Genomic DNA, 23,008 nt, shown 5'->3' with positions numbered 1-23,008 from the left:
GAGTTAGTAACATAATTTGCTGGATGACACTTAGTGACATCTGTCATAAGCATTCAGTAATGCCCATGATAGCGTCATGTCATAATTATGATGGGCTTATGACAGTCGTACGACGCCGCTGTCAAATGAAGTGTTTGTTACTTACTAATCCAAATAAATCAACAAATAAGCTGTAAAACTAACAAACTATAAGCCTCAGGATTCAAAATGAAGGAAAAAAGTAGCGGCTTATAGTCCGAAAATTACAGTAGCTAACGCAATAGCTAGATAGATATTCAGCCTGTGGGGTTTCTCGTTTTTAACTTGTGAGTGGTAGCATTTCGCCTCGATTTTAATAATGCTCTCCTCTCTGTAAAGTTTAATATCATGGACATACCCAGAGGTGGGTGGAGTAGCCAAAAATTTTACTCGAGTAGCGTTACTTTGAAGTAATATTACTCAATTAAAAGTAAAAGTAGTCGTCCAAAAAATTCACTTAAGTACAAGTAAAAAAATAATTTGATGAAAAGAATACTCTCGTAATGAGTAACATTGTGAGCAGTGTTGGGCACGTAACTTTATAAAAGTAAGTAGTTATAGTTACTCACTACTTCTTCCAAATATTAACTGAATTGGTAACGGAATTACTCTATAGTAAAGGTAACTAGTTACCAGGGAAAGTAATTATTTCCGTTACTTTAAAAAGAAGTTGTTGAATGTCAAAGAATTTGAAATTTTCTGAGCAGTATTCGAATCAGTTGAATAGAGAAGAACAAACAAGTAGTTGTGTTATACAACCTAGTAATATTTATTGCACCTCACCAGCAACAGGTTTATTTTACACTTGAAGTGCAACAAAAATAAACAGTAAACAATATAATAAAATAACTATCAGCAGCAAACAATATAAAGTGAGTTTAAGCAATTAAATCTAACTCTCATAACCTGAGACAACTGGTCAAGTCGACATAGCCTACTGTACTTCAAGTATTTTCACTTGAAATAGTGTTTATATCACCACCTCGTAAAGGACAAATTTTCCTCTGAATGCTTTGCCATCATATCCCTCTGCATCTGTTTTGCGTGTGTGTTTGCCGCACGCGCTGTTCCGGTTTGTGTAAAAACACCGGCTCTGATTGGCATACCATGACACATGACTCTAACCCTTAGCCAATCACAATCATTTCCATCGCATCTATCCAGGTGGTGGATTCAGGTAGCCTCGTCCCCCTATCCTCCCGTCACCCTCAAAGCGTCTGCCGTCCTCAAGATGGAACCAGCATTCTTGCTAGCTGACAGTGGGGGATGGGAACGAGGCTAGCATTCAGGTGTAGCAAACACAGAAACATTAGCAAGCTTGGGAAAGCATTGTCTAATTGAATGAGCAGGGACAAACAGCCTGGAGTCATAAGAAGTATGTGCTGTAATATTCTGATACAGAATTATCCAAGGCACCCTGAAGTGCACACGGCGCCAATATTGTTTTGCTCACATGATGCGGGAATGATTGGAGACACGGCCTGGCGAGAGCCGTACGTTTGTGTTAATGTTGAAGTTATATGTACTATTAAAGAAACAGAGTGCCAGGACGTCCTGTGTGGTATATCTTTGCTAAGAAAAAGCACAAAATAAAACACGTGCGCTATTCTCGAACCTGAACGCACCTCAAGTCTTGGATGACAAATAAACAGAGCAGAGTAGACTCGCTACGGCTGGTAGTTACTTCAATTTATTCAGAGTAAGTAACGCACCACTTTTGACCGTCCGTAACTGTAACGGCGTTGTAACGGCAGGATAAAAAAAAAAAAAAAAGTTAGATTACACCGTTACTGAAGTACGGCGTTGTAACGGCGGAAAAAATAATTCGTTAGATTACACCGTTACTGAAAAAATAACGCCGTTATGTAACGGTGTTATTTATAACGGCGTTATTCCCAACACTGATTGTGCGTAACCGCTTATATTTTTTGTTTTTGTTTTTAAACAATGGTATGTTTTTTCTGAGCACAAAGTTATATATATGGACTATCGTTATAATGAAACTGTACAATAACCCGTTACGTAACCATATTAAGCCAAAGAAATACAAATTAAATCATTGAATTACGACGAGAGAGAAAAAAAAAATACATAAATGAAGCATATTTGTCCAAAGAGCATGACTGCCCTCTGGTGGAGAAAATAATTCCGAGTTTGAATCGTGAAGATTTCCTTCAAATTGCTATTTTGAAATGAAAAGGATCATATCTCCGGTTTTCCGTGGTCAATCAGTGCCATATAAAAACTGGGAGAGAGGTTAAAGTCTGCGCTTTCGGGTCATGTTGAGGGCAGCACTCTATATAAAATACTTCATTTTTTACGATGCTTTGAAGACACCACATGATTGAACAGGCTGGTGTGAAGATAGAACGGCAAGCTTGCGTCTGATTGGTATAATGGAGTCATGTGATTATCGCTGCGAGGTCTCATTGGTGAAATTGGTAGAACTACCCTGGTAATACACCAACCACGCCTCTACTCTTGGCATCGCTGGCAAAAAAATGAAAAATATGTAGAATAAAGAGGAAAAATATAACAACTCTTGTCTAGCCCAAAGTAGCGGTGTAAAAGTAGCATTTTTTTTCTTCACAAATCCACTCAAGTAAAAAATAGAGCTTCGTAAAACTACTCTTAGAAGTAAATTTTTCTCAAAAAGTTACTCAAGTAAATGTAAATGGAGTACATGTAACGCTTTACTACCCACCTCTGGACATACCGTTCCACAGCATACTGCAACCCTCTCTGTTGCCTTCTAGACAAAATTCATTAAAAAATCACTTCATTAAAAAAAAAAAACCAGGTCTATTTCCAGCTGTGGTAATGCAAATTCAGAAATTTGAACTCCTGCCATCATCCATGAATTATTCGTTCACTCAGTCACTGTCACCGAGAATTTGACAGAGCCTTGGGTTGCCAGTTTTCCAAGGGGGCGTGGCTTAGCAATAGGTCCATTATAGGAATGCTTGTGCATGCGCTAGCACATTTTATGCACATTTCGCACATATGTCGTTTCTGCACTTTATCATAGTAATCAGTCACTGTTGATCTAATCGCTCAGATCCATATTGGGTCATGGAAACAATTGTCATTGCTTTGATTCGAACCCAAAATCTCTGGTTGATGTTATCATTATATTTGCCAGATGACCAGAAGTTATCAAGCGTCCGTGGTCAGACTGCATGCATGCACAGTCCGTTGTTGTATTAAACAGCTCAAACTGGTTATTAATATAATATTTATTGTTTCATAAGAATACACACCATCAAAATATTGTCTTCATTTCATTCATTAGTGATATACGGCAGCAGAAAAAGACAATGAATAGTGGCATTTATGAACAACAGCATAATTCTAATGCCCCTTTAATGACAACATAGACAAACATGTCAATCTCATAATAATTCATAACTTTATATTACAAAACTTAATGGGTATGCACCTCCATGAAGTAAATTTATAGAAAAATGATCTCAATCATTTGTGCTGCTATTATTTTTGAGGTATTACCAATTCTTTTATAGGTCAATCTGAGGTCAATCAGTCCCGAATTTCCATTGAAAATGGCTAAGAATTGTGTCAATCGTTTGTGCTGCAATCATTTTTGAAATAGTGAGATATTAATTTTGAGTGACTGCAAAATGGACCGGAAGGGTGCCATTCAATTGTGCTACATGTATGCTAGTTATTGAGACACTCCTGTTATTGAGAGAGTTGGTGCGGTTCGTCAGCTACGACGTAGAGTCTGCGATTGACGTCATCACTCAAAATTAACATCACAATATCTGTAAAACGATAGCAAAATTCGAATATTTTTACAGCACAAACCTAGCATAAACGAATGGCACCATTTCGGGTCCATTTTGCAAATAATGGGGGGCTGCGTGACATCATCACTTGAAATTATCTCAATATCTCAAAAACAATAGCAGCACAAACATTTTTACAGCACAAACGAGCACAAGCGTAGCACAAAGAAATGTAAACTTTGCATCATATTGGGGGCCAACTTCACGGAGGCTGGATATGCACATGCACAACTTTTTTTTTGTCTGTTCGTTTTTTTTTTTTTTTTTTTTTTTAAATCCAGGGACTTGCAGTCAAGTGAAGCTGAGCACATTCAAAAAAACTTAACATGATGATATCCAATAATATCCATGGTTTTTCCAAGTGAAATACATTGGTTATATAAAAAGCTATAGGCAGCTCACCTTCATTCTCACAGATGGCACCGTTAAACAGTGCTATCGCTTGGTAAAATTATTGTATTAAAATAAATGGGCTCTTGACATCCTGATGTTGGTGTGCATTTTGAAAACTGAATTCTGGTGTACCTTAGTCAGGCTAATGCATTTCATATTTGTCTTACATATTTAATTTGGCTGATCGCATAAGAAGAAAAAGAGGGAGACAGGATTTTGCTTATACACTATACAGCATCCTTTTTGAGGACGCTTACACAGATGTTGGATGTTCGTGTTAAAATTGTTACAGTGGCTCAACAATAAAACTGCTGCCTCATTTTTTGTTTTCATTTATTTTAGCATTCTACTCAACTGTATTTTATTTTAGGCTACGATGGTAGTACTTGGAGAGCCAAGTAATTTCTGAGGTGCTACCTGGTGTAAAGTGTCTGCTCCAGTTGAAATCCCTTTGCCAGACACAAACAACACAACCCCTAGCAAAAAGTATGGAATCACCAGTCTCGGACGAGCGTTCATTCAGACAGTTTATTATGTAGAACAAACTCAGATGAAAAGCTTGAAAAAAACATAATGAATTAGTTCAAAAGTGCAACTCCTTGGCATTCAGAAAAACGAAAAGAAATTACTAAAAACATTGTGGTTGTAAGTAAATGTTACTTTTAAAGAGCAAGTGCAGGGAAATAAATATGGAATCACTCCATTTTGAGTAGAAAATACAGACACTCCCAGTCAATTTCCTATCCTTAATTGGGCCCCTGCCTCAGAATAGATCTGCTCGTTAGTCAGCAGTTAAAAATATTGCAGTTATCACACCTTGGAGGGCTGCTGGACCAAGTGGATTCACAAGAACCATGGCTCCAACAAGAGAGCTGTCTCTTGAGACCAAGGAGAGAATTAATCAAACTTCTTGACGAAGGTAAAGATGTGGGCTGTTCACAGTCAGCTATATCAAAAATCTGGACCAAGTACAAACAGCATGGCCAGGTTGTTAAAGTTAAGCGTAGTGGTAGACAGAGGAAGACATCCAAACGTCATGACAAACAACTAAAGGTCATTTGTCTTGAAAACAGAAGATGTACAACAAGACAATTGAAGAAGAAATGGGAGGAAACTGGACTTAAGATATGTGATAGAACTGTGTAAAATTGCCAAAAGAAAATGGGATTTTCATACAGGAAAGCTAAAAGGAAACCATCATTGACGCTTAAACAGAAAAGAGCAAGACTGCAATGGGCTAAGGAGAGGCAATCGTGGACTGCGAATGACTGAATGAAGGTTATTTTCAGTGATGAGTCAAAAATCTGCATTGGACAAGATGATGATGCTGGAACTTGGTTGCCTGTAAGATAGGCTGACCACAGGTTTCCTTAACAGATATTTATGAGAGGCAGGTTATGAGTAAGGCAAATGAAATACTGGATAGTGTAAATCATCCCCTTCATTGTTCATTTGAGGTCCTCCCTTCAGGCAGGAGATTCAGAGTACCTTGTTTTAGGTTCAACAGGGCAAAGAACTCCTTCAAGTGCGATTAGGTTGCTAAATTTGCACAATTCTTGCACCTCAAATGCAAAGTTGTCGATGGCATTTTTAACTTGTAGTCCGTGTGTTATTTATTGTATGTGCATGAGTAATTGTGTTATCTTTATGCTTATCTGCTGTAAGACAATTTCCCCACTTCTTAGGAGACAATAAACTTAAACGGAACTGAAACTTTTGTTTGGTGCCGTTCCAGTGAGATTTACAAAGATGACTGCCTGAAGAAATCGATATTGCCCCAGTCCTTGATGATATGGGGCTGCATTTCAGGCAGAGGCACTGGGGAGATGGCTGTGGTTAAATCTTCAATAAAGTTTACATTGAAATTTTAGACATCTTTCTTATCACTTCAATTGAAAATATGTCATTTTCCAAGATGACAATGCATTATGCCACAGAACTAAAACTGTTAAAGCATTCCTTGGACTCATCCAGTCAATGTCATGGCCTGAAAATAACCTAGATCTCAACCCTGAGGTGAAATTGAAAAAAAAAAAAAAAAAAAAAAAAAAGGTTCCACAGCAAGGCTCTTGATGAAGAATACTCAAGTCCATGTCTCAGAGCCTGCAAGCCGTCATGAAAGACAGAGGTGGTGCAACTAAATACTAGAGATGTGTTTTGTTATTTCTTTGTTTGTTTCTAATGATTCCATATGTTTTCCTCAGAATGGAGTGATTCCACACTGTTTTCCCTGCACTTGCTGTATAAAAGTAACATTTACTGACCGCCACAATGTTTTTATTCATTTCTTTTAGTGTTTCTGAATGCTAAAGAGTTGCACTTCACTAATTCATTTTTTTTTTCAAGCTTTTTGTCTGAGTTTGTTCTACATAATAAAATGTCTGAGTGAGTGCTCGTCAGAGACTGGTGATTCCATACTTTTTGCTAGGGGTTGTATATGTGGGAGAGGACCCCAAAACTACCTAGAATCAGAACAGTCCACATAGCATGTAACAATTTTTAAAATTATTATTATTATTATTTTTTTTAATTTAATGACAGTATACCACTGTTTGACTCAATTTGTAAATCTAATATTAATGCCTCACCTGTTATGAAGCTCACCATGGGTCACTCAAGGAAATTGACTTACTCATTGTGTGAAACATAATATTAAACAATACAAAAAATACTATAGTGCAGATAGGACAGCAATGAAACTTAATTCTGTGCACACAGAGGGATTTCAAGTAGCTGCTGCATGAACATGCAGCCTTAACAGTACGTAACTTAGTAAATGCCTTTAGCTAATCACTGTAGAAGTGTAGAGAGTTGACTTTTTCTTCTCTTCACTGTGCAATATTTTTTTACTGTAACCGTTTTAATGATTCCTTTCTCTTCTGAATTCGGATCGCTAACAGGCTGAGACCACCTTTAACTTTTAAAATCTAGGACAAGATATCTGTGAGAATGGCTCTTTGAGTGTCTCATGTACAGAAAAGGATTAGGGCTCCTGAATAAGAAAAAAAAACTGACTAAGAGTCTTAGAATTTCGCTGAATTCTCTCTTTAAAGTCAGAATGAAGCAGGGGTTCTCAATAGCGTACCGCACGAATGCCATTCTTCAGACCACGAGGCTGCGTGACGTCACCAACGTAAACCGGAAGGGGGTCAACATAGAAGTGTGTTTGCATACAACACATGCTAGTACTGGTTGTTTTCTTCCAGTAATCTTTCAAAAAAGAACATGCCGAGCAAACACTTCTGCTATGGAACTTGTAGAAACGACTGTGGACATTATGTCCGTCCACATATAAAGGATGATTTCTTCGTACGTTTACCGGAGCCAAGAACTCAGAGGAGAAAAAATGTGAACAATGGATCAACTTGTGCGGATGTCTAAAAGACCAGTTTAACGCCAGCAAGGTTAAGCCATTCACCTTCATATGCAGTAAACATTTTGTTGGGGGCCATGGTCCTACAGATGACAATCCTGATCCATTGCCTGCCACAGCCTGGCCCAAAGAGGTAAGACATTTTGATGTTATTACTTATTTTTTAACGTGGCATTCTGCCGTGCTGCTTCTGTCTGACAATGAATGACCTGAATAAATTAAAATTTTATTCATATATCAGAACAGTCACGTAGGCCTATTCTTCTAAAATACGGATATTTAAATAAATTAGCCATGTTTGACCTTGGTCTTTTTGTAGTAAGCCTGTTCATGCCTACAAGTAGGCTCTAGAGTTAACAGCTTTATCTTTTCTGTTGTAAAGAAACAACCTTAGTAAGGGGGAAGTGTAAATAAATTAATAGGATAAAAATGTGTTATTAATGAAAAAATAAAAGTGTTCGCTAGCCATCACTGAGTAGCATTTGCGATCGCTACACAAAAATAGCAATATAAATGACCCCCAAGAGCGGTCAGAGACGTAAGAAAACCAGAGGTTATTAATTATAAAGACAGGGCATATGGTGGTAAATGGTTGAAACAGGAGAATATCATTGTCAGTGGCGTAAGGCAATGCACACAAGAAAACGGTGTCGATAAAAAAAGTACCTCTGGATCAGGTCAGCTCTTTTTCCCGTCTTTTTCAGCCCTTGACACTCAAGCCATCTCTTTAACAGAACATTTGTATGTTCTTCCACATCTTTACCAATGAATTTGACACCAGGGACATCATATTGGGACAGAATTGTTAGGTTTAGCTCGGTAAACATCTCGTTCGTACACTATTTATATGCATCTAGCATGAGGCACAAACGGGAGTTTGACCCGCCTAGCAACAGTTGCTAACGTCATGAATATTATTAATGACCAAAGGTGACGTGTTAAGTGCGGTATGCTATTATTTTCTGTCACCCCCCTCCCTGGAAGGCGTAAATGTTTCACACCTCTGCATAACATTGTGTAATTTTGAATACTAAAGGGGAAAAAAGTAATATAGAGCAACTTACAATAAAGTATAATATAAAGTATAATACCAATATAATATAATATCAATTTGCCTGAATCAAAAAAAAAAAAAAAAAATCACATCCAAACTGTAAAAATACACAATATTCGGCATGTTTTTGCTGGGTTAAAAAAAAAAAAAAAAAATCAAGCGGCTTATCAATGTGATTGGGTTCCAATGTCTTTTTAAGTGACATCTTAACCCATTCAGACCTAAGCATGCTGCTGAAAGACATGATGCGTCCACATCTCTAAACCAATAAATACACTGAATTTAGTTGCTACTGCTACTTCTGGGAGATGATTGGATTAAAGTTTACCCATTGAAATCAAATCATGAGATTTGGCACGCCCTCTTTGCTATTTTTGGCTCTTTGAAGATATATGATCAAACGCAATTTCAAAAAGGATAACGTAAAGTGCTCATTTCCCATTAAAAACATTAACATTAGAAATTAATTTAAAAAATGCACTTTGGTCTGGTGTTTGAGAAAAAAATCATTGCAGTTTTTTTTTGTTTGTTTTTCGACCAGCAGAAAAAATGCAGGTCTGAAGGGGTTGATTGATTTGGCTTCCTGTTGTCCACTGCAAACATTTTTAGACACAGTAAACAGACTCGTCTTTCCTTGTCTCCCACTGTATTAAAAGTCAAACCCAAACGCTACAGACCCTTTATTATATTTCCTCATCTTCATATCACCGGTGTTCTTTGCTGTGTGCTCTTGTTTGGTTAAAAGAATACTGCGTACACTCTGAAAATGAGAGCACTACTGCCACCCACTGATTGGATGTGCAATTCCACTTTATTCTAGTACAGCAAAAAAAAAAGTATGATCCCGAGGTCACATGTGCCACCCCCGGCATCGCCCCCACTAATTGAGAAGTAATGCTTTAAAGAATTCTGACTTTAAACTGAGAATTCTCACTTTTAAAGTCAGAATTCTGAAATGGCCCTAATCCTTTTCTGTACTCATGCTGCACCTACCAAACTAGGTTTCATAAATGTTAGTTGTTAAGGGGCGAATTAATAAAAAAAAAAAAAAAGGCAAAACACTCCATATGCACTTTTGGGCTCATGCAAAGGAAGAATAATTCTTCATGCATAATCATAAAAAGCCTTATTTGTTCTAAATTCCCTTTTTGTATTCATGCAGCCAGTGTACTTGATGTTCTGTATAATGTACGCCGCCCCCAACCCCCCCAACCCTCAATAAAAAACAGCTGCCTTTAGCGTTTAGTACTGCGTACAGTAGGTGAAAAATGGTACAATAACAGAGCATCTGAGATATTGGCCTATAGGCTTCAAACATTTTTCCTTTCAAGGCACAGTCTTATACATGCTTGCTGCCAGAGATTTCATGTTTGGAAAGCCTATTCTTTTAATGAAATAATTATCAGCCCACCTCTCTTCTTTTTTCCCATCACAAAACTGTCATCAGTGGTTGAAGGAAAAAAGGCTCACATACTCTAATCTCTAATGCACTCTGTCCTATACCCATTATAGCTGTTCCCATAATGTGTATTCATGCTCAGTATTCATGCCAAGCTATCTACGATTAGTGTTGTGTCCACCGGCCAATATTTACATGTAATAATGGGACCGATTTATGCGGGGGTTGACACAACAACGTTGCTTCACTGATGAAAAATGGGGGAGTTTGGATGTTTGGACCACATGAGCCTCAAGTAAGACACCAAATGCGACACATTGAAAGCTGCCCACTGTCTCAGTGGGTAACTAATGGAAGGTGCCTGCGGTGATCATTAGGATGATGGATTGTGTTGTATACAAAAGCTTCACGAATAAAACCAAAAAAATGAAATGACAATCCATAGTGCTCCCTCAAGGGCTTACAGTCGAATACGCATCTAAATAATTTATGGAATATCTTGGGCAGATCTTGAGTAAGAGTGTAACAGTATTTAAGAGTGTACAGTCACGGTACGGCATCACGGAGTCAGACGGCGAATACGTCTGAGAAAAATAAAATCCATGTCGGAGTTAGTCCTCCTCAAACCAAGGGGGCGTTAGAGGTAATGCACCCAAACCAACAACCGACATTACGGGAAAAGAAGACTCACCAAATCGGATGAAGTCACCTAAGAAAATTATGGCGAATGTACAGAGTGTGAACTAACTTTTTGAAGTGTATTTATTTTATATTTTCAAATCAGGAAATGTTTACTTTGCTGTAGCCCTAAAATGAAGTAGCAGAAACAATGAGTGAGTAATTTTTGCAGTATTTCAAGAAATCATGCGTTTAGGAACTTTTTGCAGTTAAATTTTTTTTTTATTTGAGCCCATATAAAAATATATCTTATGTAGTAGGGGTGTATGTTCACTTGTAATTGGTTTATAGTTACAGTGCTGGCCAAAAGTATTGGCACCCCCGCAATTCTGTCAGATAATGCTCAGTTTCTCCCAGAAAAATTGCAATTGCAAATGCTTTGGTAGTAATGTCTTTGTTTATTTTGCTTGCAATGAAAAAACACAAATGAGAGTGAAAAAAAAAATCATTATCATTTTACACAAAACTCCTAAAATAGGCTGGACAAAAGTATTGGCACACTCGGCCTAATACCTGGTAGCACAACCTTTAGACAAAATAACTGCGACCAACCGCTTCCGGTATCCATCAATGAGTTTCTTACAATGCTCTGCTGGAATTTTAGACCATTGTTCTTTGGCCAACTGCTCCAGGTCTCTGAGATTTGAAGGGTGCCTTCTCCAAACGGCCATTTTCAGATCTCTCCACAGGTGTTCTGTTGGATTCAGGTCTGGACTCATTGCTGGCCAGAGGTTTTCTGTGCTTTCTCTTTAACCATTTTCTAGTGCTTTTTGAAGTGTGTTTTGGGTCATTGTCCTGTTGGAAGACCCATGACCTCTGGGGGAGACCTAGCTTTCCTACACTGGGCCCTAAATTATTCTGCAAAATTTGTTGGTTGTCTTCAGACTTCATAATGCCATGCACATTGTCAAGCAGTCCAATGCCAGAGGCAGCAAAGCAACCACAAAACATTAGGGAACCTCCGCCATGTTTGACTGTGGGGACCGTGTTCTTTTCTTTGAAAGCCTCATTTTTTTCCCCCCTGTAAACTCTAGGTTGATGCCTTTTCCCAAAAAGCTCTACTTTTGTCTCATCTGACCAGAGAACATTCTTCCAAAACATTTTTGGCTTTCTCAGGTAGGTTTTGGCAAACTCCAGCCTGGGTTTTTTATGTATTGGGGGGTCAGAAGTGGAGTCTTCCTGGGTATCCTCTCATAGAGTCCCTTTTCATTCAGATGCCGACAGCTAGTACGGGTTGACACTATTGTACCCTCAGACTGCAGGACAGCTTGAACTTGTTTGGATGTTAGTCGAGGTTCTTTATCCACCATCCGCACAATCTTTCGTTGAAATCTCTCGTCAATTTTTCTTTTCCTCCACATCTAGGGAGGTAAGCCACAGTGCCATGGGCTTTACACTTATTGATGACACTGCACACAGTAGACACAGGAACATTCATGTCTTTGGAGATGGACTTGTAGATTTGAGATGACCCATGCTTCCTCACAATTCAGTTGTTTGGTCTTCTTTCTTTTCTCCATGCTCAATGTGGTACACACAAGGACACAGGACAGAGGTTGGGTCAACTTTAATCAATTTTAACTGGCTGCAAGTATGATTTAGTTATTGCCACCACCTTTTATGTGCCACAGGTAAGTTTTTTCATTTTGTGTTTTTTCATTGCAATGAAGATATTGCTACCAAAGTACAGTATTTGTAATTGCAATCATTTTCTGGCAGAAATTGTGCATTATCTGACAGAATTGCAGGTGTGCCAATACTTTCGGCCAGCACTGTAGTTGTCTGTAATTGAACATTGAAAATGGTAGTACAGTGATCTCTCGTTTTTTGCTTTTAATGGCGATAACTGAAATCCGCGATGCAGAGGAGCTAATTTACATTAAAAAAAAAGTTTTTTTTGGGTGTGTTTAATGTGTTTATTCAAATTTAGCTATGGAAAGATTCATACAAGACATGTATTTTCCCTTATTTTCCCCAAAGTATAATTTAAATTTAAAAAAAAAAAAGTTTTAAACATGTTACTATTCCACCGAATTATTTTCAAACAAGAATAAAGTAGCAAAATGCTTGTCTTTATTAAATGCTTAATTGAGTGAGTCCAATCAATTCCGCTCGCTTCCACACACACAATGAGTCGCCACAGCACACTACTGCTAGTATTTAACAAGCTCAATGAGCTCATACATTCGGCGCTCCCAAACTTCTCTGGCCAGATCAAAGCTTCAGATCTGTCACTCATCGTTAACTTTTACAAGCAGCTGCTTGGTGAGCAGGGACAGCAGCAGGAGGGAAAGGTCACAGGCTGTCCATGAGTGGATCAGGAAATCTCTATAAAATACTGTTATTTGTTTATTTATTCTTTTTTTTTTAATTGAAAAAAAATAATAAAATCTGCGATGGACTGAGGCTGTGAGGTTTGAAGCGCGAAGTAGCGAGCGATCACTATCTATTTTTATTAAAAAAAAAAAAAAAAGTTACCAAGGTTGGGAGCTGGCGAATGCTACTTGACTGTTACTTCAGTTGATCCCTATAAAAAGTGTTTGTTGTGTATGTTTGCACATATAGGTAGAGATAGCCTTTACTGCTCCATAGGAAAATTCATTTTCACAGTCTGTCATCACCAACATTAATACAATACTACATCAATTTATAATTGAGAAGGCCACCTGGATAATTGCGAATTAAATAATGTTAGAACAATAAAACACAAATTCACAAGTTTCTATTTATTTTGCACTTTAAGAAGAGCTGTGTTTTAGATTTAGCCAATTTAACACACATTAACTTTCAATGCTGTTATTAAAAAAAAATTTTTTTTTTAAGTTTTGTTTTTTTGTTGTACCGAACCGTGACTTGCGTGTACTGTTACAAACCCAAGTTTGAGCCAAGAATGTTTTCCTGGGAACTATATAAGAGGAAGGGGCACACGACTATAATACAGTGACCACAATGATTCTGAACCTGGTGTTCAAGAATACGGTGCAAAATGTTAGTTACGTACACCATTATTAACATCTTAATGTTTTATCACATAATGATGTATCCAGACACCAATTAAAAAAACAAAACAAAATAAAACAAACAACAACACGAGTTTTGGCCAGGGTATTATTAACTTTGGTGTTGATGAGTAAATGGTGCACACTGAAATCCTAACAATTATAGATTCTGAATATTTACAGTAGTTGTATTATGTGACATTATCATGTACCTAATGTTAAATATGTACACTATAGTATATTTATACCTCAAATACAATTAAATAATTTACTTGAACATTATTTTATACAGATAGCAATCACGCATGGATATAGAAAAGTCATCCATAATCGTAACTACATTGCCAGAAGGGTTGGCCAAAGCTTATTTTTAAGAATTCAGTTTCTCTACTTCTCAAGGCACAAACAAGGCCAGTCAAGGTGAAGCCTCAAGCCTGATACGACGGACCACTCACGGTCAGCAAAGGCCAACAGTTTCATGTCACACATCATGTTTCATGTTATTGTAACACGATGGTTGTGCTTTGGATTTCATCCGATTCATACACAAGATAATAACCACGATTGTTTGTCCACTTTTTTCCCTCTTAGTGATCCAAACGATCGTGTTACATCTAGTTCAGTGAAGCTACAAGACCTCTATAGATTAAACTGGATCCTGAGTTGGCAAAAAAAGTGGACCAGAAATATAATTTCACTACATACCATAAAAGCACACTCTTGTTTTCATTTTCCTGGTGGATCTCACCAAGTTGCAACATTTTATCTGGGTTTTAAACAATAGCATTTTGACACTAATCCTTCAGTAAAATCCCCCGAATAAATATTTTTTACACCACTTTGGTCTCGTGCTTTTCCTTTATTGTCTCCCATCTATTCCCTGTGCTTTTAGCTGTAGCCCAAGTTCTCCATCTCATTCCGGTACCTTAACTCTGACACTTTCGCTTTGTGTTGCTTGCTTTCCAAATGCTGTCGGAAGTCTGTTTCTTGTTCAGCTCCACAGTTGCACATAGAGCAGTAAAACTGTCCACTGGGGGTTACACACATAGCTAAATCCCTGGGGATGCGCTGCCTGGGTCTGGGGTTGTAGTACGGCCCTACAAACAAACAAATGACATGAGTTCCAGTTGGAACAACCTTTGTCCAAGCTTTTACCTTGAATGGAGGTAGGAAGCGGCATGCTTCTGCGATTTTTCATCAGTCTGTACTCACTGCCATCTTTACGGTTCCTTCTTGGGCTTGCGTCACTGCTACTGTCCCTGTAATCGAGCGTAACGAGTGACAATCACTTTAAAATGACAAACTTTTTAATGTAATACTCCAACAAATTAGATCTTATCATTTAAAGTGCCTATGACAGCAAAAAGCATGTTTATTTCATATTTCACACGGTATTTTATGCTCCTGAATCAAATGGGCCGCTTGGATGTGTGTGGAAGCCATAGATATATTTTTCAATTTTTTGAATCCCGCGCCAAGAAATTAAGTGACTTCCTGGATTGACGAGGATTCCGATTGTGACGTCAGCGGGAGAGTCATCTTCAGTGTACATCCAAGACTACAGTATGCAGAACGACTGCGGATTCAGTTGATTTTGCAGATTACTTTGTTTATTTTTCGCATCATGCCAGTCAAATGTGCTGGAGAAAAATGTTGCTGCACCAGGAAGAGGCTTATGAGCCCTTTTGGGTTTCAAAAAGTTCCCGTTCACCCCGATATTGGCGTAAACAATTCTGACAGCTGTGGGATCATTGGACTTAGGAGGAAGGGAGTTACTGGGATCATGGCACACGCTTTAATAAGGAAGTGGCTTGCATTTTGTGGCCGGCAATCGGCCGCTTGTCGCCCCCCCCCCGTCCTCTTTGCGTGCCCACTGAGAATTCGCTTTCCTTGGCTTGGTCACGAGCAGCTTCGTAGTCTGATGTCGGCCGGGAATGGGCTATTTTCAGCGTTCATTCCCGGCGACGAGCACTGCCAGCTCGCCGTGGCCCCAGTAGAACAGCGAGCTGTATTTTGCTCACCCGGTCCTCTTCGCCTGCCCACCGAGAATGCGCTTTCCTCGGCTTGATGACAAGCCCTGGCAGCCCGCCGTGGCGCCAGTACAACGACGGGTTGGCTGACCCACGTGCCCGCCGCGAATGCGCAACCCTCGGCTTGGCCACGCACAGCTCTGTGCTCCGATGTCGGCCGTTTTTTTTTTCCACCGAGAATGGGCTATTTTTGGCGTTTATTCCTGGCGACGAGCACTGCCATTGTTTACACTCCTTCCTCAGTCACAGAAGCTGGGGCGGGCAAGGAAATGACAAAAGCCGGTGGCATAAAATATAGTTCGGGAGGTGCAAGGAGTGGACAGTTTTGGCCATTATGGAGTAATTTTGCCATGTCGTACTGAATAAATGCATTTCTAATATTTCATATTACATTTAGCAAAAGACTGTTATTTGTCATGACCATACCATTTATTTAGCAATTGGGGAAAAATACTAGAGGGACTGAAACAATTACATTTTGCGGCTCTCTTTGTCGCATTTTCCTCGTTCTCAATAATTCCCCCTCAATGGGCTGAAGTCTAAATCAGATGAAACCATTCTCCTGCCTAAGTCATCCGTAGGCGAGGCTAAACCGCAGATTAAAAGACTAATTTCTCGTCATCTGCGCTTTGCAAATTTGTTGTATATAGTCGAATCGACTCAAAATATGATTCAAATTCACATAATTATGCTATTTAAGACTTTTTTCATCCTGTCGTACGCACTTTAAATTTAAACACTTTTTTGAAAAGCCATTTTAAACCCAAAAGTAGCATTAATATTTAACATGATCTAGAAACAACATTATCTCATTCTCTCTTACTTCAGAAAAGAAGGATCACGTCTCCAATTGCTATGCGAAGTGAGATCTCGATGTTCGTATGAGTGGAACTGCAGTTCACAAAAACAGCTATTCCGTTTTTGCCAAAACTAGCAAAGCTCTTTACAATCTCTCCTAATACTTAAAATAAGACTTGGTGTTTTCTTGTGCAATAAGTAGAATCGATCAAGAATCAGGCAAGTGGAGTTCTAGCTGCGATGAAGCTGTGCGAAGTCGCTCCCAGCAAGATTAAATGGCGACTGGCAGAGTGATGGCGTGATGCCAAAAATAAACGAATTAATCCACAAAATCAGCTGAATCCCCTGTCGATCTCCATTCTATAAAGCAATGCTGTGTTGTGAATCATTGGTTTCCATTTACCGACATAGGCATCCAATCCGTTTAAAGTGGGACAGATGGCAGTAAATTTGTTGATTCGCTGTCACCCTCCCAGTTCAAATGAATTGGACATCTGCTAGTGATAAACTCAATTCAATTCACAAAAGAAGCATGAAAATATCTTGATTTTCTGTTTATTACTTGTAAACTATTGCAGAATTATTTCCTGGCCAATGTATCGATAATTGTTATATTGTCTTACTGTGAGATAATCTTGATTGTGAGCCATGTATAGCAAATTATATCATATCGTAAGGTACCCAGAGGTTCCCACCACATGATACTATAGTGTATAATGTTTGTTCTTGGCCTCTGAAAAAATACAATCCCCCCAAAATGTGACTAAAACTACAATGCGACTTGTATATATCTTTATCCTATTCATTGTGCCCTTTTTGGCAAGTACAACTTATACTCTGGTGTGATTTCCTCTGAAAAATACTGCAATTTCCTGTCAAAGTGACCATTACTTTTATCTCAAGAGCCTGGTAATGAAAAAGTGGGTATAACACTGGAGCTTACATGTTATTTGTGTTTTGCTGAGCTTCAGCGAGTCGGAGTTTCTTTGCATGGTTCTTGCCCTGGTAGTGAGCTTGTGCAACTAACAATGAGCTGAAGGAAGCATCACACAGCTTACAATAGTCATTCTCTGTGGCCAAAATGACCCGGGTGGGCCCCTTATACGATGCCTGCCGACAAAGGACAAAGCAGAACAGTGTTTTATTGTCAGAGAGGACGAAGAGAGAAACAGGCAATTGGAGGATCTTTTATAACATTATTTGCACAACTGATTGCACTTATATTTTTGTGATAGACTAATAAAGTCATGTGAAAAAATTAGGACACCCCATTAAATATTCAGTTCTTTATTAAGAAATGTTCACATATCGATGTTTGATCTTCTTTTGGTTTATCTCTGGAAAAGAAAGTGATTTCATTTCAGGTAAACAATGAAATTAACCATTGTTTTACTCAATAAACCAAATACATCAACAAAAATGCATATTCTAACAGAGGAAAACGTTAGGACACCCTACCACTTAATAGCTATTGTTACCCCCTTTGGCTGAAATAACTTCAGTGAGACGTTTTTTGTAGCCATCTACCAGTCTTTAGACTGGCTGGATTTTTTAGGCCCGATCTAACCTCTACTCTGAAGATGTTCAATGGACATACAGTACATACTCATACAGTAAAGAGGACTAAACATATACAATCATCCTGCTTCATGTGGTGATGCACATACGCTAAATTATTTCTTACAGTTAACGTACCAAATTTTATTTTTTTGTCCTGACAGCAGGCTTTTATTTCTTTTCATGGACTTAAGTAAACTGGCATATTGACACGTCGCGCTATACTCGCTGAAGCGGTGAGGGTGGATTTAAATTCTTCATAACTCCGCATAATTATCGCGCATTCCTCGTCTGTGAAATAAGGTGCTCGTGCCTTCGTCAAAAGTCGTGTTTGACTCTGGTATCCGCCCCCTTTTATGTGAACGCGCAGTAACTCTGATTGGGTTAACACAGGTTCAACAAATCAACCTCATAATCAGCGTCGTAGCACGGACTGACCCCAAACTGGGTAACCAGGTTTTGTCAACCCTGGTTTCCCGCTGGTACCCTGGGTTACTTCTGGGGAGGTTGAACTCTGTTCATAGTACAGGCCACAGAACAGAAGACATGTTTGGCGTAAACCCAATACAGCATTCCAGGAAAAGAACTTCATACTAACTGTGAAGCATGGAGGTGGACGTGTCATGGTTTGGGGATCCTTTGCTACAGCAGGACCTGGCCAGGTCACATCATAGAATCCACCATGAATTCTATCGTGTATCAGAGGGTGCTTGAGGAACATTTGAGATTATCTGTGAAAAAATTAAAGCTGAAGCTTAACTGGACCCCGCAACATGACAATGACCCAAAGCATACCAGTAAATCCACCAAGGACTGGCTGAAAAGGATAAAATGAGTCCTGGAATGGCCGAGTCAAAGCCCAGATCTTAATCCCATTGAGATGTTGTGGGGTCACTTGAAACAGGCTGTACATGCAAGAAACCCCCAAACATCTCATTGTTGAAAGTATTCTGCCAGGGGAGTGGGCAAACTTTCTTCAGACCGATGTCAGAGACTGGTAGATGGCTACAATAAGCGTCACACTGAAGTGATTTCAGCCAAAGAGGGTAACTATTAGGCGGTAGGGTGTCCTAACCTTTTCCTCTGTTCGAATATGCATTTTTGTTGATATATTTGGTTAATGAGTAAGACAATGTTAATTTTTGTTGTTTACCTGCAATTAAATCACTTTCTTTTCCAGAGATAAAGAAAAACAAGATCAGACATTGATATGTGAACATTTCTTAATAAAGAACTGACTATCTAATGGGGTGCTCTAATTTTTTCACATGACTGCACATTGTCAATCCTCATGACTATTTTGATAAGTGAGATTCATTTCTTGTATGAATGGAATTAGACTCACGCAACATCTAAATAAATCACATTCTGCTCTAACTGCCCAACAGTGTTACTACAGTACCTTCATCATCCTAAAATGAATGAACTTGATTTTTTTTTTTTTTTTTACTTCAACCTCCTCCTTCATTCAATGTAGGTCAGTCACTATCTTGATGGCCTTACCGGCCTTGCAGTGTCACTGTCGTTGGATCCTGAGAAGAGGTTTATCTGCCCAGCCACCTCAAGCGCTTCAGGGATTCTGATGGCTGGTGGCTGCTGACTGCCGGCTAGAAAATTCCGCAGTTTCTTGCTGTGGTTCTTCCCCTGAGGAGACAGGGTGACAACAAAATTTTTACAGTACATGCAGCTATTCAAATCATAAAGCTTCCACCTGCTTACAACTCTTCAACCTGTTGCCCTCTGACAGGCGCTACAGGGCCATAACAGCCAAAACAAACAGACTGATAAGACAGTTTCGTTCTAAGAGCTGTCACCGTCATTGCACTGCTAATGCCACAACATTGTCACATGCATCTCACTCAGTAATATGTTCTCAGACATCTGTCTCAATCTGGGTACTACATATGCAATATTTGTAGTTACATTGTTGCATTTTTGCACTGTTACATCAGTACCTATGCAAAAACTGTCATTTGCACTAGGACTGCAGCTATCGATTATTTAAGTAATCGATTAATTAGTTTGAATAATAGAGTTATCAGATTAGGAACATTGAGTGTGTTGCAGAATAAATTTTAGGATATGTAAAACAAAGGCTTGCTAAGGTTGCATTATCAAACCAGCATTAAATACGAATGCAAAATAAAATTCCCAAGTGTTTTTTCAAACTATGCAGATTGCATTAAAAATGAATTAAAATACCCGAGCTTAGCCCCAAATGGTGTTAAAAAAAAAAAAAAGAAAAAAAGAAATGAGGCTCGTACAACAAAAGAACAATTGGCTAGATTGCACAGCAAAAATCTGCTAGTTTATATACTATAAAATGCTAACATTTTTTAAAATGCTCTTAACAAATTGTTCAAATACATATTCCCACAAAGAAAACTGCCTAATATACCTGCCTAATGTCTCAACAATCATATTAGTTCAAACAAAAACACACAACCTTATGTTGGTCTCAACAGGGAGCGGCTGGGTCCCGTCATGTTAGTTATGTCATATTCACTTTTGCCACTAGAGGGCAATGTATCCACCCAGATCAATAAAACTAAATGCAAACACTTTCAAAACAAACCATTACAACGCCACTCTAAATAAACAAATCCTCGAAACAGCAAAATTTGATTCAAAGCTGTTTTCTAATCGAATTTCTCGAGTTAATCGACTAATCGTTGCAGCACTAATTTGCTTTTTTTCATATCAAGTCAGCCATCTGTCTCCGAGTCTGAGTACTGTAAATTGTCATAGACGCAGTTATATTGCCACTACATCACTACTTGCTGAGAGTCACTTATTCGCTTGATTCCCAATCTGTCTACACTGTAACCTTTTTTTTTTTTTTTTTTTTTTTTTTTTTTTATATTAGCCTTATTGTACTTTTGTTCTATATGGTGCATGTTATGGCGAAGCTTTAAATCTTGTTGTACTCTGTACAATGTAGGACTGCAGCTATCGATTATTTTGGTACTCGATTAATGTATCAACTAGTTTGAATAATTGAGTAATTGGCTTAGGAATACTTAATGCGTTGCAGAATAAATTTTAGGAGACGTAAAACAAAGGCTTGCTAAGATTGCACTTTCAAAAAAGCATTAAATGTGAATACAACATAAAATTCACGCATGTTTCCACAAACTATCCAGAATTGCACTTTCATTTAAAAATGAATTAAAATACCTGAGCTTAGCCTCAAACGGTATGAAAGAAAAAATAAATGAGGGTCAAAATCCAACAATTGGCTGACTTGCATAGCAAAAGTCCGCTAGCTTAAATGCCATAAAATGCTCACATTTTTTTTTGCTCATAACAAATCGCCCAAACACATATATTCCCACAAAAACTGCTAAATATACCAATAAACTAAATTACGAATGGATAATAAAACATTAGCTGAAACAAAACCTTACCTTGTGTTGGTCTTAACAGGGAGCACTGGGATCCTGCCATGTTAAATGAGTTATGTCATATTCATTGTTGCCACTAGAGGGCAGTGTATCCACCCAAGTGACTAAAACTAAGGCAAACACAAGAAAAACAAACCACTGCAACGCCACTCTAATAGTGTGCCGCACGAATGCTATTTTTAGACCATGGCGTCGCCATCGTAACGCGCAAGTGGGTCATCTTAGACACGCCCTCGCATACAATCCATGTTATTTCTCCTTGTTTTCTCCGGTAATCTTTCAAAAAAGAACATGCCGAGTAAACACTGCTGCTACGGAACTTGTAGAAATGACTCTAGACATTACAACTAGAGGTGGGAATCTTTGGGCACCTAACGATTTCGATAATAAATCGATTATTGATGTGGTCTAGTCTTGTTAGGTGAGGATTTATTCTTTGTGTGTTTACCTGGTAGTGAGCCTGTGCCTGCTGAGCTGAGTTGACGGTAACATTGCAGAGTTTACAATACAATGGCTTGCAGAGTTCTTCCAATGCAAAAGTGTCCTCCTGCTCCTCCCTGCCCATAGAAGAGGCCTCTTCCTGGGGCTGCTCGCTAGTTGGGGCTGCCTGGCCTGGGAGAGGACCAGGAATAAGGCCAGGCACTGGGGATGAGACCATGGGAGGGCCAGGTCTTGGGGGCAGTTGCGAAAGTTCTGGGCATGGGATTAGAGGGGAGGACAAGGGGCTGGGTGGCAGGGGGAATCGGTTAGCTCCAGCAGGCACAGGGGCAACCAATGCATGAGCATGGTTCAGAGTAGGAGGCCCCATTGGTTGGGTGAGGTCTAATGAAGGAGGCACCATTACTTGCGAGTGATCTAGAGATGGAGGCCCCACGGTGTGTGTCAAAGGAGGAGGTCCTAGCGGCTGAGCTTCAACCATTGGTGGTGGGCCTAAACGATGTACAGGTGTGATGGGAGGAGGCCTCAATGTATGAGGAGCGGTCATGGGAGGGGGTACTAGAGTCGGGGCAGCAACCACATTTGGCGGTGGAGTAGGTCCCACTGGTGGAGGACCGAGAGGCTGCGTAGGCACCAATGGTGGAGGTCCCAGCCGGTGCAAAGAGTCCATGTGTTGAAAAGGCGGCTGTGCATGGCTGAAGAGACTGAGAGCAGGCTTCAACATGGCCTCTGGACCTGAAAAATGCAAGACATGATATAATTATACCATGCATTTATAGTTTTTACCATTTCTATTTGAGATTGCAAAACGACATTGAGCCGCAGTCACACGAACAAGGCAGTAAGTAGTAAGACATGCCTTCTTCTATTGTTTTAGAACATAATAAAGATATTACACCATAAATAAAACTAAAATATGAGTGCCTGAGAAAGAATACTGTATATGTCTGGGCAGACAAAAGAGCCCTGTACGCAAGAAATGAGTGACTAAGTGATAAGAACAGGCTAGTATACTGACAGTTGATGAACCACGTCACATCCTCGCTATATGATAACGCACA

General features: G+C 39.1%; 2 protein-coding genes across 3 annotated transcripts in view; one reads left to right on the top strand and one right to left on the bottom strand.

The window, feature by feature from the left end:
• The window catches only part of LOC130918450 (E3 ubiquitin-protein ligase RNF14-like), a 51,325-nt gene that overhangs the window by 19,900 nt on the left and 8,417 nt on the right, over window positions 1-23,008 (top strand). The window lies entirely within an intron of this gene.
• The window catches only part of zmat3 (zinc finger, matrin-type 3), a 41,603-nt gene continuing 27,391 nt past the window's right edge, over window positions 8,797-23,008 (bottom strand). For both annotated transcript variants that reach the window (XM_057840152.1, XM_057840151.1), the window contains 5 exons: window positions 21,958-22,682; window positions 19,609-19,749; window positions 17,492-17,658; window positions 14,876-14,979; window positions 8,797-14,817 (listed from right to left, as the gene is read on the bottom strand). In XM_057840152.1, coding sequence (XP_057696135.1) covers window positions 14,609-14,817; window positions 14,876-14,979; window positions 17,492-17,658; window positions 19,609-19,749; window positions 21,958-22,671 — 1,335 coding nt within the window. In that variant the 5' untranslated portion in view covers window positions 22,672-22,682 and the 3' untranslated portion in view covers window positions 8,797-14,608. The remainder of the gene's footprint in view (window positions 14,818-14,875; window positions 14,980-17,491; window positions 17,659-19,608; window positions 19,750-21,957; window positions 22,683-23,008) is intronic.

This window comes from Corythoichthys intestinalis, chromosome 7, assembly GCF_030265065.1.
Source record: "Corythoichthys intestinalis isolate RoL2023-P3 chromosome 7, ASM3026506v1, whole genome shotgun sequence".
NCBI lineage: Eukaryota > Metazoa > Chordata > Actinopteri > Syngnathiformes > Syngnathidae > Corythoichthys > Corythoichthys intestinalis.
Note: the sequence above shows the minus strand (reverse complement) of the source record. Positions and strands in the feature narration are given on the sequence as shown.